This window comes from Microcebus murinus, chromosome 6 (assembly GCF_040939455.1).
Source record: "Microcebus murinus isolate Inina chromosome 6, M.murinus_Inina_mat1.0, whole genome shotgun sequence".
Taxonomy (NCBI): Eukaryota; Metazoa; Chordata; class Mammalia; order Primates; family Cheirogaleidae; genus Microcebus; species Microcebus murinus.
In genome coordinates this window covers 15,962,638-15,978,013 of record NC_134109.1, presented here as the reverse complement: position 1 = coordinate 15,978,013, position 15,376 = coordinate 15,962,638, and the positions used below count along the sequence as shown (strand labels likewise).

The window sequence follows — 15,376 nt, the reverse complement described above, 5'->3', positions numbered from 1 at the left end:
CATTATCGTTGATACCTTTTCTCCCCTCATCTTTCATATTATCTCATAAGCCATTTTTCTTACCTTATGGAATATCCTTCCATAGAATTTATATATATTTATAGGACAAAATAACTTTTTAAAATTATTCTTTACAGCCCAAAATATTTTATGGTCATTTTTCAAAAGTCATTTATTCCAGAGATATCCAACAATGGAATATTCATTTACTCATTCAACTACTATTGACATTGCAATGTGTGCAAGGACTATACTAAGCACTGAAGAACTAACAGATACGGAAATTGTTGTGATAATTCTGACAAGATCCCCACAGGCACACATGAAGGCCAATTACAAATAACTACATTGTATAGAAGGAATCTTTTTAAGAACATACAGAGAATCACAATGACATTCTAGATCACAAAAGCAAACTCTAAATGAAGATGGATAAAAGGACCATAACAAATCTCTTAGGTTTAAATCATGAAGTATGTAGGGTTTTAGAGTTGAAAGAGAACTTCTGTAACTTTCATTTTGCAGTTGAAAAAATTGTTAATAACAGAGATGAGCTATAATTCAGGTACTATAATTCTTTTCCTCCAATGATAAAGGAGTTTCTTATCAAAAAAGCTCCTCACCATAGCATGTGATTATCAAGAGTCTAAATGAGATATGAATCACCCATTATTCACCAGAAACATTTCTAAATGTGACCGTACCATAATAGAAAGCTATTTGACCCAAACATATACTTAGTCTTACTATGGGTTAAAAATGTCCTGACATTTCAGAAAATTCTCAAATATAAACTGATTTTCAGTTATAATTTGGAAAATGATAGCAAAAACAAATGTATTTTTGCTTTTAGCTTCCTACAGCCCTTGGTTCATCCTCATGTCATGTATCATCCTGTAATACTGTAGTTTATCTGTTCCAGAGTCTACCTCTCTTACTGAACTCAAGAGCTTACTAATCACCATGTGCGTAGCATATTACAGTCACAGTTCCTGAAACACAGAAGCAGCTCAATAATTGCTTGCTGTTCATCTAAGTCATGACTACAAGAAAACTTTTACATGCCAGTTTTGACAGATGGTATATCAATAGCAAATGTTTATGGAGACCCACTATGTGCATGTGTAAGGCTCTGTGGTGTACAATGCAGTCTGAGGTATGCCTCCAGCCAGCCAACAGACAAGCTGGAAAGATGGGATATCATGTTTCATACTTTTTAAATCATTAAAATGTATTAAACAACAGTTTCGGATAGGTAGAGGCAGATTTCAGCCAGTCTGCCACATCTGGCCCATTGCCTGTATTTGTACAGCCTGAGAGCTAATTTTTAGTTTTAAATGGTTACATTTTAAATGGTTATATAATATCTAAAAATGGTCCTTGATCCTTAATATTGCCTTTTGACTCTCAAACCCAAACCTATGTACATTCTGGTACTTTAAGAAAAAGTCTGCCAAACCTCGGTTTGGGACAATAGAAGACTCAACAATGAAAATAATCATTAAACTTTATAGGAAACATGGTATTGTTGTAAGAACTAGACAATCTATGGAAAGCTTTGAAGAAGAAGAATTTGAGTTGCATTGGTACAAAAAAAATAAAAGCACAGTTTTCAAAATTGGGAAGAATCTGGATTGGCCAAGAAGAAGAATAAAAGGTCACATGTAGTTACTCTGTGTTGTTATCAGATACCAACAGAACAAATTAGTCTCATGACACAAAATGGTCAATCAGCAAAGTGCCATATTTTCAAATGACTTTTGAATATGACAAATAAATGTCCAAAAATGAATATTTTAAATATATTACTAACTCCAACATAATCAATGTCCAAATCATGATAATGCTTGGCACCCATAATCCAGGTCACGATATAGTAGGCAGTCAGCTGAAGATTTATGTAAGGCCAGTTGAAACCTTTTCCCAGCCATCCAGGGAACGACCATGGTAACCCTGCAGAGAGAAGGGAAAAGGTAAAGATGGAATGGGAGCAACAAGTTCTAGCACTATTGAAAACAAAACAAAATAAGTAAACAACAACAACAACAAAAAATACTCAGCTAAGCAAAAGCCCAAAAACATATCTGACTAAAGAAAAAATTATATACCACACAAAAAATGTTGAAATCCTTTCCAAACTCTGGAAACTATAATTCCTTATTGATCTCTAGAGTCAGGTCCCATAATTCCACATGTTCTTTCAAGAAAAATAAATAAATAACAAATAGAAACACCTCTCTCAAAGACACTTACCAATAGAACAAAATGTACTACACATTTTAACTCAACATCTCCACTCTCTGATAGGATGTTCATATTCCTTTCTGTTCTCTGAGGTCCAATTAAAGAGATCTAAAAGGCTTATTATGCCAAACTACTCCTATAAAGTAAGTATAACACAAATTTCTTGTTCACTAGCACATCTTACAATTTAAAGCTACTTAAAACACTAACCAGTCAGGCAATCTAATTTAGTGAAACTAGATTGCCCAGACAACAAGTCAATAGGAAAATATACCTTTGTTAAATGATATATATCAAATAAGTCCAATAACCCTGATTTTTATTTTTAAGTAAAAAAATGAGAATAGTAGAAAAGCACTAATTACAATTCTAAATCCAAATACTGTTCCATATATTAAAATAAGCTAAACAGTTAAGTTTCTTAGCTGTTAAATATATTACCAAACTAGTTTACCACTGAAAAGGTAAAAATCAAAATGACAAAATGCGTATTTTTCTAAACTCAGGAGGAATGCCTAAGTGTATTACATAAGAAATGTGAGATAAAAATAACGGAACTTTTGGAAACAAATGCTAAATACAATGAAGGCCCATCCTGTGTAAGTCTTTGTTAGCACATGGTTTAGCATGCCAGATTTCAAACATTTAAATGAGATCTGATGTTGGAAGCAGCCCAGTGAATAAGTTTATGTGCTGATTCAGTGATCCTTTCACTGCTCAAAACATTTCTGGAATCACAAAAGTCTTTTTAGAAAGAACACACTCATTCCTCATTTTCTTTTTAATTTAGAAAATATTACTTTTGTCCTTTAAATTGATTGTTAAGAAAATTATTTGTAAGATAGCTTAAAATAGAGTCTTTAAAATGGATCATTAATTTTACTCAACTTAGTCTGAATGTAAGCCTGTTTCAAAAAATCAAATTAATTTCAAATGATGAAAGTATCCCACCACTCTAGATGTCTGAAATACTTCACAGGCTCTGTAGGCACTTGACACAGAACTGTGGAATGAACATAGTCCCATTTGAACAAATATCCAATGATCCTGCCACTAGAAACTAAGCCACACAGGGGTAGAAATTGGGGTCTGGGTTGTTCTGTATCCCTAGTCCTTGGAACAGAGACCAGAACATCACTGAGGTTCAAAAACAAATGCTTTTTCATGTACCTCTTCTAAAAATGGGGTCTACTACTACCAGTAATATACAATTTGTAACTACTTGTGTATACTACTCTATGTAACATACAATTCTGTAAATAGTACTGCCCTTTTACAAATTTTGAGGAGTGATTTTGTCAAGGAAAGTAGTTAGCATCACAGAAAAAAACAATGAAATTAAGTTCTAAAACTGATTTTGCCAATTACTAACTGTCTGTGACCTTAGGTCAATGGCATATTCTAAGCCTCAACTGCTTCTTCTGTATAATGAAAGTAGTAAAGCCTTACTATAATATTTTAGAGGTATTATAAAGATCTGACATAATATACAAGGGCAAAGAAAGGATCATGCTTGGCATATGCTTTGTTGTTGGAAGCATACTGGTAGTATTAGCAACATTATTAGTACTTCAGTATTAATAGAGACCCACCACTATGATTCAGAACTTAAAAGTTAAAGGAAAAGAGACTGCAGAAGCATTGCAAACTTCACTTCTTACCAATGAGTGTAATATTAGGGTTTCTCTTCTTAGCTTCCTTCATTAACCACCACTCATATCCTCGATAGTAATTCTCATCTAGTGCATAGTGCATGTGGGAAGGTTCAGTGCCATCTGAATATGAGAGAAGAAAAAAGGAAGTAAATGATCCATGAGTGGTACTTCCTAGGACCACTCTCCCCTATACACACATACACACGCGCGCACACACACACTTCACAAAAGTGGTATTCTAGTTCCAATCCTGAAGCTGGGCAAATAAGAATAATCTTACACAACTTGAGGATGGATGCTCAAAGTGTATTATTTCATCCTTTTTCATTATCTTAAGCATTGTAAAGATCTTACATAATAAAACCACAAATTTCTATTATAAGCAGAATTAAGAGAAATATCCCACACTTTAAGCCTATAATGTGTCTTGATATAGCATGAGTTTTGAGAAAAAAGAAACGAGTACACATCCCTACTGTGACAATAACAAAATTCCATACTAACATCTATAGTTAGTTAATTGAGATATCATCATAGCTTAAGGGTAGGTCACTGACATCAAAGTCCTCATGCGTTCCCACAGGTCACAAACATCTGCCCTTGCTAAGTAAGGCCTTCTAAGAAGAGGAGCCCTTGCTCATTTCTTCTTGAAGGCAAACATCAGAATTCACAAGAACTGCCTATTTATGTATCTCTACCTATAATTTAGCTTCAGCAACCAGTCATTATCAATTCTGCCTAAATGGTTTTGGTAATAAAATACATGTCCTCTTCCAATAGCTTAGAGAAAGTTTCCATTATAGGGGTTTTCTTTTGTTTTTGATTTGCACTTTTTCTCTCAACAGAAACACTAATTCCACAATACAGATATAACTGTTTAACAAAAACTTCCAAATGATTAGCAGGAACACAAGTATACAGAAAATATTCTAGAGTTCATTATAATCAACTTTGACTTATAAATATTAAGCCATATCTAATCATTGAAAGAACTAAAAATTTTTTCTTCTTCCTGGAAACCAAAGGCCTATAAACTAACTGATAGCATGCACTACACAAAGCCAATCAAAATAGTGACGATAAAAATTAAAGATTTAGTGATGAAAACTTGTTTTATCTTTAAAAGAAAAAAAGAGCTACATATCTGACACATACTGATTACTTATATTTTACCACACATTTTAAAGTTAGTAACATCTTAAATGTTCTATACAAAATTATTGTAAAATCTTTCTTTTTTAACTTCTCAATAAAATTCCAAGCTTTCCTATGATCTGTCTAGTATATAAAGTTTTTAGAAATCTGTGGATTTGTTTACTACTATTTCAACTATATAAGCAATTTAAAGTCTGAATACTACTTTTGATGGAAATCCGTATTTCTAAATAACTTTTTAAATAACTACAATTTAAAAAGGAATAATAAGAAACAATCTACTAGGCAAAAATCAATCTTAAAAAGCATTGGTATTATTTCTACATACTCTGAAATCATTGTCCATATGGTTAGGTATAGATTAAAATGTTAGGGGGAAAAATCCTGTATCCCAAATTCTCCTACCTGTGGTCTGCCCATCACCACCTATTTCAACTTTTAGAATATGCAATGAGGCACCGAAGTATGGCTGTGGAAAGAAGTCACAGTATTAACACAGTGCTTCATCTGATGAAGCTTCAAGGCAATTCCTAATTACTGCCTTCGGTTTTATAGATTCAAAAACAAAAGCAAAGCTTCAAATAGCAACTTATTCCAAAAGTAACTTGCCATTTTTTTCAAAAGCTAGAATTGTGAAGCTGATAAATTTACTGTACATGTTCTAAAATATCACAGGTATGATTAAACAATTATTTTTTCATTACCTTAAAAAGATAATCCAGTATTTGAGAACGATAGGGCTCTGGGTAATTTACTAGAAGTCGGGAGGTTGCCTAAAAGAAAAAGAATAAAAGAAATCCAATCGTGAATACTTATCTATAGTGTTTTTGCACACCACCTGGAATACCCACATTTGGCCAAGTCTCCTGAAAGGTCAAGCTGTGGAAAGTCACTTCCCAGGTTGTTTGCCTGCCCTTACTATGCCAATCATGGGACAAGTAAGGCTGTTGTTTGTCCAACAGCTCTCCTGCTGGGATGAGGCTTGGCTGGGAGGTAAGCTTGCTAAGGCTACTACTGAACCTCATGATTACAAATTTATCTAGAAACTTAGGGTTTCTATATTAAGACAATTTTCAACAACAATATCTTGGGACTAGGATGAGAGGGATAAATCTTAGGTAATTTTCCCCTCAACGTCTTTCATAAAAATACTATAAGCAGCAATGCTGAAAGGAAGCAGTACACTCCTCATTATCATAAATTCTTTTACTATTAAGAATGGCCAACAATAATCTCCAGACCAGACTGTACTAAGAAAACCTCACATTAGATTGGCATCAGAATGTATGGAAGGATGCACATGGACAGTGTAGGGACTGATACGTGATCATACCTAGACCATGGCCAATAACTGCTTGAAGAAAGAAATCACAAAATCAATAACTGAACCATAATCTATCCTTTGGGAGGCAACATAAGCAAAGGAATAAAAGAAGCAGGTTTTCAGCATGAAACAGTAGCATGTTCCTAGGCTTAGAAGCCATACAGACCTAGGTTCAAACTGCTACACCTTGCCAGGTGCATGTATGACAGAGGCAAGATACTTGACTGATACGACTCAACTCTCATATATGCTACCACTGACATTCTGGTGGTATCCGGATCTATTATTTCATACAAAGAACACACCTAGTCCCTGCCAGTGAGATACAGACCCATGGAGCTGCTCTCTAGACACTCATCCTATGTACCTTGACACACCCCCAACCAAACAGCACTCTAGCCTAAATCTGCTCCTCCTGCACTTGCTATCTTAGCAATCAATGACATCTGCCTAAACCATAACCTTAGGGTCACCCTTTCACCAAACTTCCCATCCATCCTCAGTCACCAAGACGTCCTCAACATCTCTCAAATCCATCCCCTACCTTTCAACCCCACTGACTTACGTAGGTCCTCCTCACCTATTAAAAAAGTGAAATGTCTTAGGGGCTCCCCTCTGCCTCCCTGTATTTTATCCTCCACACTACTTACCAGATTAATCATTCCGAAACACAAATGTAATCAAGAAACTACTGTGATTAAATGTGCTAAATCCCCAGTTGCTTTCAAGATAAAGTTTAAATTGCTAAGATTCGCATCCAAATCCCTTGTTTGGATCCTAACTCTGACACTTTACCCCTATCACAGTCACGCCTTCTATCTAGACATACAAAACCACTTTTTCTCTTCCTTCTGGCTGGAATGCACCCCACGTGCTCACTTGGACAACTCCATTTCATCCGTCAGCTTTCAGCTCCAAACTCCACCTCTTCAAAGAAGGATGCCTTCTGCCTCTCCCCACTGATTTGATGTAAGTGCCTCTCCTTTGGGCTCCCTTGGCACCAGGTCCATATCTTTGCCCTAACATTTCTAACATTGCACCCTAATCACTGCTTTACTTTTCTGACTTGCCTGTAAGTTCCTTGAGGACATGGACTATATCTTATTCAAGTTCATATCCCCATTATTTGTTATTCAATAAACACTTAACATTTTTAATTATTATCTTTTTGTTGTTGTTGTTGTTGCACTGGTACAGGAAACATAACAGGTGGCCTTGAGTTAAATGGAGCTTGCATTCTGATTTCATCATTTATAAGCTATATGATAGGCAAATTATTGTAAAGTGAGTTAACCTACTTATTCAGGTGTTATAAGACAAAAATAAGATGTACCTAAAGGACTTAGTTCAGTACCTGGCACATAGTAAGCTCTCAATAAATGGCAGGCTTTGTACATACAAATTTGTCATAAAAGATATTGTTCTCAAAGAGCTTAAAGCCCAGCAGAGATTCAAATATTAAAATAGCATTAAGTGAATGAACGCTGTATATGCACACTAACATATCCTTGACCCTAAGTAAAGCATGCTTCTTACCTTGCATTACACTGTTAGAACTGTATTTTTTTGCTCTTTGGGGTTATTTTGCCCTCTATGCACTCCCACATTTAATTCAGAAAGTACCAGCTTTAGGTAAACAAACTACACTATTATGCTATTACAAACCTACAGTCATACCTAATGCAAAAGCATGAGTCAAAGACAATATAACCAAATGCTGAAATGTACCATCAAGTAATAAACAAATCATGGGATTACTAACCACACTGCCTGAATAAATCCTGGAGCCATTTACAAACCCAGGAAGATGCCTTGGAAAAACATCTCTTCAAAGGCCTTAAAATAACTTCCTCTTCTCTAATCCCTGAAAATGGTTATTAACCAAAATCAGTCATGTGCCATACATCATCCTAAATACTCTACATCTATCTTCACAATGCTCCTACTAGGCAGGAATCACTGCATCCCCGAAAAAAGAAATTCAGGCAGAGAGAAGTTAAATAACTTGCCAAGGCCATACAGTGAGTGGCAGGGTCCAGAACTGACCCTTGGGATTCCCCTGAATCCACATTCTTAACTACTGACTGAACCATACTGCCTTCCCTACCTGATATGAAGATTAAATTAGAACATTCTAAACACTTACTGCTAGGTCACCAGGGAAGCTTAAAGTGGTGTGCAAATGTGGTGATGCAATCATTTCCATTATTTATTGAGTTCCTATGATGAGTAATGCACTATACATAGGGACATTATTAATTGTTGGATATTCTATAAGATTAGACAGGAGTTTCCTACCTTGAGTTTTATGAAATGATTCTTATCATTTTAATAATTTTAAATTGAGCTTAATCACAATGGAACCAAAGACTTCCATTTTTCAGTAAGTTTATACACTAGATTTAATATCACAAGGCATCAGAAGAAGAGATGAGGCCTCACGTAATGAAATATTGGCTATTTCAGGTTTAAACCAAAACAAATGTAAAAGAATAGTAGTAGTAAAGAACAAATGCATTAGCTTATTGGCCCACAGGTTCCCCCTGAAATACTTTTCCTCCATATCATATGATCAGAGTACAGGCCAGGTCACCCATGCAGCAGGCAAGCATTCAAGCTTTTTCTGAGTTGAATCTAAGTACCAAGCTCCATCTGACCCAAGAAGCCAAGAGCTCAACCTTAACATTTTCAAATAAAATTAATTCTAGATGGGATTTGGGGTACAAAACAAAAAACAAAAACCCACTCACCCAAAGTCTGCCAGCATAAAGCCCATGGGCCCAAAAGTAACAGAAGGGAATAAAACAGAGACAATGGTTACAAAGAACATAGGTCTAAGGCAAGTAAATATTGTCAGGAGCCAAGAACAATCATGCTACTGAAGAACACACTGGGGCCTGGAAGCCATTTTTTGGCATAACTAGGGAGCTAAGGGCAATGATCAGCCATGCCCATTCACAATTTTACACAATTTTACTCATGTTTCAAGTAAATCCTGTGGAATGCCCACATAAAAAGAATACATCCCAACTGTCATAGCCAAGAGAAGCCTAAGAATACATGCTAATTAAATGTAATGTGGTACCCTGGTTGGAATCCCAGAACAGAAAAAGGGCATTGGGTAAAAACTAGGGAAATGTAAATGAAGTATAAACTTTAGTTAATAACAGGGTATCAATATTGGTTGTGACAAATGCACTATCCTAATGTGGATGCTGAGAATAACAGAAACTAGCTGCATGGTATATGAGATCTCTCTATTGCCTTCATAACCTTTCTGTAAATCTAAAACTATTCTAAAATTTAAATTAAAAAAAAAAAAACTCCTCATCCCCCGCTCCTAAGATACATGAATCAGGAAAAAGATCTCTCGATACCTAATATGAGAATTAACTGGTCTATTTGTTAAAAAGAAGTCAGCATGGGGAAAGGAAGACAGAATCTGCCTTTTAAAAAGCACACTGGTGGTCCTTACGCAATCCTAAGCGTGAAGAGCCCACTTTTCCCATCTCTTGGCACAAAGAAATTGCCACTGATAAGGCAGAGGCACTGACCCTTCTGGGGAGTAAGTCACCTTCTCATTCCTCAGCCCCCAACAGTAAACAATCCTAGACTATTAGTGATTAATAGTGGAGCCTCCCATTTAAAAAAAATAAAAATAATAAAGTAGGAATATTGACCAGTGGAACAGATGTGAGAATCCTGATATAAAACCATCCTCATATAGCCATCTCATCTTTGACAAAGCAGACAAAAACATACGCTGGGGAAAAGAATCCCTCTTCAATAAATGGTGCTGGGAAAACTGGATAGCCACCTGTAGAAGGCTAAAACAGGACCCACACCTTTCACCTCTCACAAAAACCAACTCACGCTGGATAACAGACTTAAACCTAAGGTATGAAACTATTAGAACTCTAGAGGAAAAAGTTGGAAACACTCTCCTAGACATCGGCCTGGGCAAAGAGTTTATGAAGAAGTCCCCAAAGGCAATCACAGCAGCAACAAAAATAAATAAATGAGACATGATCAAACTACAAAGCTTCTGCACAGCCAAAGAAATAGTCATGAAAGTAAACAGACAACCTACAGAATGGGAGAAAATTTTTGCATCCTATGCATCCGATAAGGGACTGATAACTAGAATATACTTAGAACTCACGAAAATCAGGAAGAAAAAATCAAATAACCCCATTAAAAAGTGGGCAAAGGACTTGAACAGAAACTTTTCTAAAGAAGACAGAAGAATGGCCAACAAACATAAGAAAAAATGCTCAACATCTCTAATCATCAGGAAAATGCAAATCAAAACCACAATGAGATATCACTTAACCCCAGTGAGAATGGCCTTTATCAAAAAATCTCCAAACAATAAATGCTGGCGTGGTTGCGGAGAGAGGAACACTCCTACACTGCTGGGACTGCAAACTAGTTCAACCTCTGTGGAAAGCAATATGGAGATACCTTAAAGCGATACAAGTGAATCTACCATTTGATCCAGCAATCCCATTGCTGGGCATCTACCCAAATGATCCAATGACACTCTACAAAAAAGACACCTGCACTCAAATGTTTATAGCAGCACAATTCAGAATTGCAAGGCTGTGGAAACAGCCCAAGTGCCCATCAATCCAAGAATGGATTCATAAAATGTGGTACATGTATACCATGGAGTACTATTCAGCTCTAAGAAACAATGGTGATATAGCACACCTTATATTTTCCTGGTTAGAGCTGGAACCCATACTACTAAGTGAAGTATCCCAAGAATGGAGAAACAAGCACCAGCTATATTCTCCAGCAAACTGGTATTAACTGAGTAGCACCTAAGTGGACACATAGGACACACATATTACTACAGTAATAGGGTATTGGGCAGGTGGGAGGGGGGAGGGGGCGGGTATATACATACATAATGAGTGAGATATGCACCATCTGGGGGATGGTCATGATGGAGACTCAGACTTTTGTGGGGAGGGGGGAAATGGGCATTTATTGAAACCTTAAAATCTGTACCCCCATAATATGCCGAAATAAAAAAACAAAAAAAAATAAAAAATAAAAATAATAAAATAAAAATAATAAAGTCCCAGGTAGTTTCAGTCCTTTCATCTTTCCAAGGAGACCCTGAGGCACTCGTTGTGCCTACACATAAAACCTTGTATGGCACCAACTCTTGAAGAGCCGGACCTACCACTACCTGCGCTAGGGGACCCGGGGCTACCACCTGTGCCACCCACCAACTCCACAAAGTGGAAGTGACACAGCCGAAGCATCCCACTGGGGCATCCTCTTTCACACACAGACATTTCTGGGTTCCCTAACCTTTTCTGGAGCGACCCTCGCAGGGTGCTGTCTCCGCGACCAAGAGAGCCCAGGCCCCCTCGCCAGGAATGAGGGTTTGATCTTCGACCTCGTCACTACCTAAGCCTGTCACTTACTCGCTGGAATTCCTGCCCCTCACTTTGTTCAAACCTAACTGCCTCTCTAGGTTCATGTTAAACCAGCAAGCGCCGGTCTCAGCGCCCGCGGAGAGGGGGAAGCGGGGGCCCCAGCGGGAGCGCGTGGAAACACCTGGCAACGCCGCAGGGGCTTCTGGGGCGGGGCCGCATGGGGTTGGCCCCCTGCGCCCCCCGCCCTCCCGTGCCGCCAGTCCCTGCAGCCGGCCACTCACCCCGCCTCCGCTGACCGCGCCGATGCCGTCGAACTCCCGGCCCAGCCCGTCGGAGTCGTCGAGCACGTACGTGCGGCTGGGCACCAGGAGCGTGCACAGCAGCAGGGGCACCGCGACGCGGCCCGCCGAACCCGCGGCGGCCGTCATGACTTTCACTCGGCGTTGCCGGGAGGCCTCGACTAGGCGCTCAGCCATTGTGTGGGTCACATGACTCCTGCGCCCAGGGAGGCGGGTCCGGCCGCCGCCATGATGGAAACGGGCATGAGGCCGGTGATGCCAGGGTCGCCATTTTGAGTGCGGGCTGTCGACCTCCGACTCAGCCACCGTAGAAATCGGAGCGAGACTTTTCTCGTTTCTCCCGAGTCTGTGATCAGCTTTAGGCTTTCACGTGTACCCACTCTGTGGCTTTTTTTCCGACCGCCCTCACCTGCCGGAAGCACTTTAACGAATGGAAGTTGGATGTCCAAGGCCTGCCAAGGGAAGAGGGCAGGGAGATACTGCACCATGAACCTTCCCAAGCATCTTTGGGCGCATCTACATCGCTTGAGGAGCAGGCTTGGAGCCCCTGACCAAGTCCCAGTTCAGCTGTTACCTGGTTCAAATCACCTAGCTCTCGGAGCCAGAGTTTTCTCTTGTTTAAGATGAGGCGGGAGAGCAGTAGCATAGCGTGTGTATGAATAAACGAGACAAAAGTAAGCACTCAGTAAATCCCAGTCGAATGTATTACACACCTGGCAAACGTTAGCTGAAAATGGTCTCCATTTTGACAACTACCCAGTTATACCCAAGGCTTTTAGCCTTTGAAGGAGTGAAGACTAAGCCACCCCAAAATATGCTCCTTTGGCATATTGACCATTTTGAATTAAAGGCACTTAAAAAGCAGGTGCAAGATCACTCTCATTGTGTTTCTTAAATGCAGAAGATGAAATTCCCACGGGAAGGACGTCCTCCCTGTAAAATAACATTCTTATCATCCAGGACGGAAAGCTGAGGGAAATCTGTGCAAACAAATCTTGTTAAAAACCGTTATCTTCCTAGTCACTTCTATACCCAATTAACTACCCTAGTCCAAGCCCCTTTGCCTTACCTGCATTACCACATTTCACAACTGGCTTCTCTCCCCTCCCCGTTTTTTGTCCAGGTCAGTATATAAGCCATTGACTAACTGCTTTTTTGGGTCTTCATGTCCTTGTGAGGGCTCCTGTACCACATGAAACTTAAATGAGTATGCTTCTCTCTTGTTCATCTATCTTAAATGAATTTAATCCTCTGGCCCACTCAGGCCCCTGAGGGGATGAAGGTGCAATTAATTTTGGCACCCATACAGCCTCATAAAGTATCCCCCACTGTTAGCTGAAATGATTCCTGCCAGATAACCTGAAATTGGTAGGAAAGTTATGAACTGCTCTGGAATTTCTGCCGCATCCAGCACTGGCCTGAGATTTCTGATTTCCTTGTTATTTGGAGCAAATTAAAGAAGCTGCAGAGAAAGATTTTCTGATCCCAAAATTTCCCTTAGCAGAAGTATGGGATTAGTTATCAGTGCCCACAGAAGCCACTGAGACACCAAAATGGCAAGAAGACCCAGAGGCTTCAGGATGCAAGATTTGTCTACAGAATCCTATTTGGAATATGATTATTCTGCCCTTTGACCATAAACTTAAATCTAGTTTTCAAGACCATGATTATAGCTAGAGGTCAAATCTCTGTCTGGACAATCCTATAAATACCCACATAAGGCTCTCTGATGTCCCCTAGGTTCTTAATGGATGGTAGCTATGTTTTTTTTTTTCTCTCTTTTTCAATTATTCTAGGTCTGTCTTGGTTTACCAAGAACAGTCCTTGCCTATGTCCCAACATAATTATTAGTAGTGTTCCTTTCACCCTCAAAAGTGTACTGTTTTGGATAAGTTACATAGTCACATATGTATGGACCACTTAGTTTCTTCTTTTCCCAGTACAGCACATATCTGAACTCTCTGCCTTCCCACCACCACCATTCTATAATACAAGTCAGTAACTCTCCAATTCTCTGGATTTACCTTTGCAGAACTTCCTCTGTTGCATCTGTTCTAACACAATATTTTAAGGATGAGCTAGAGCACCTGTGGATGCGAGCTATGGCTGATCCATCAAGTGAATGTTAAGCTTCTCACCAACCCTAAAATAGCACGTGAGGATCGCATAATAATGTGACTAGATGGAAAGTACCAAGTACCAAGGTGATAACAGGAAAATACCATACACATGAAATTAGGAAGTTGAAACCAACACCCAACGTACGTCATCCTGTAGCACATCATCGCCCCTTGTGCTTGAAAGGCACACCACAAATATCTGTGCAATGTGTGAAATCTGCAGAAGAGGAAACATAGATTCTTAAACAGAAAAGGTAGCCTCACCCCTTGGAAGTCCCAGTAGTTCCTGTTAGTTCAGATCCCAAAGCAATTGCTTACCAGAGAAAACACTTGTTTTTTTCTAATTTCTAATCTACACTCGGGAGACCATTAGGCAAGAAAGAGTCTATTAAAAAGACAATAAATACAAGCAAAGAAAGACATCCTTGCAGTGGTGGGCACAGCACTTCATATTTGCTCAAACTGTGAGAGAAAGGGAAATGGCAGTTATCAGACAAGTGATCATGTGTTGGAGTCCCTTGAGTCTGTGGTTTTGGGTCAGTGAGATAAACAAGATGATAAGAGAGAAAGAGGGTACCAGTTCTCAAATTTCAAATGAGTTCAAAAAGTCATGACAGTTTTTCTCTTAAGTCACAAATGTTTCTGAGTATCACAACTACCCCTCAGCCACAGCAAGTATCTCCTTTTTCTAAAATAAAAAAAAAAAAAATGTGATCAAAACCAGATGGTCTCTTGAGAAAAACGAGAGGTCTTACCCTTTAATGAAAATTTGTTGATAAAGTCTGATAGCAGTTTGAACTTACTTTAAGAAAAGCCTTTACTTTTTTTTTTTTTTTTTAATTATTTTTTTTATTTTGGCATATTATGGGGGTACAGATTTTAAGGTTTCAATAAATGCCCATTTCCCCCCCTCCCCCCAAAAGTCTGAGTCTCCATCATGACCATCCCCCAGATGGTGCACATCTCACTCACTATGTATGTATATACCCGCCCCCCTCCCCCCTCCCACCTGCCCAATACCCTATTACTGTAGCACCTATGTGTCCACTTAGGTGCTACTCAGTTAATACCAGTTTGCTGGAGAATATATCTGGTGCTTGTTTTTCCATTCTTGGGATACTTCACTTAGTAGTATGGGTTCCAGCTCTAACCAGGAAAATATAAGGTGTGCTATATCACCATTGTT

General features: G+C 38.7%; 1 protein-coding gene across 5 annotated transcripts in view; it reads right to left on the bottom strand.

Moving 5' to 3' along the window:
• The window catches only part of GALC (galactosylceramidase), a 78,760-nt gene extending 66,465 nt beyond the window's left edge, over positions 1–12,295 (bottom strand). For 2 of the 5 annotated variants that reach the window (XR_012919689.1, XM_012774000.3), the window contains exons 1-5: positions 12,053–12,291; positions 5,759–5,827; positions 5,460–5,523; positions 3,906–4,019; positions 1,814–1,953 (exon numbers count right to left, since the gene is read on the bottom strand). Coding sequence is in view for 4 of the 5 variants with exons in the window: in XM_012774000.3 (XP_012629454.1) it covers positions 1,814–1,953; positions 3,906–4,019; positions 5,460–5,523; positions 5,759–5,827; positions 12,053–12,247 (582 nt within the window). In the remaining variant the exon portion in view is untranslated. Of the gene's footprint in view, positions 1–1,813; positions 1,954–3,905; positions 4,020–5,459; positions 5,524–5,758; positions 5,828–11,703; positions 11,820–12,052 lie in introns of those variants that run through there. The other 3 variants (XM_076003804.1, XM_076003805.1, XM_012774001.2) reach the window with 3 other exon arrangements.
• Positions 12,296–15,376: the final 3,081 nt, after the last annotated feature.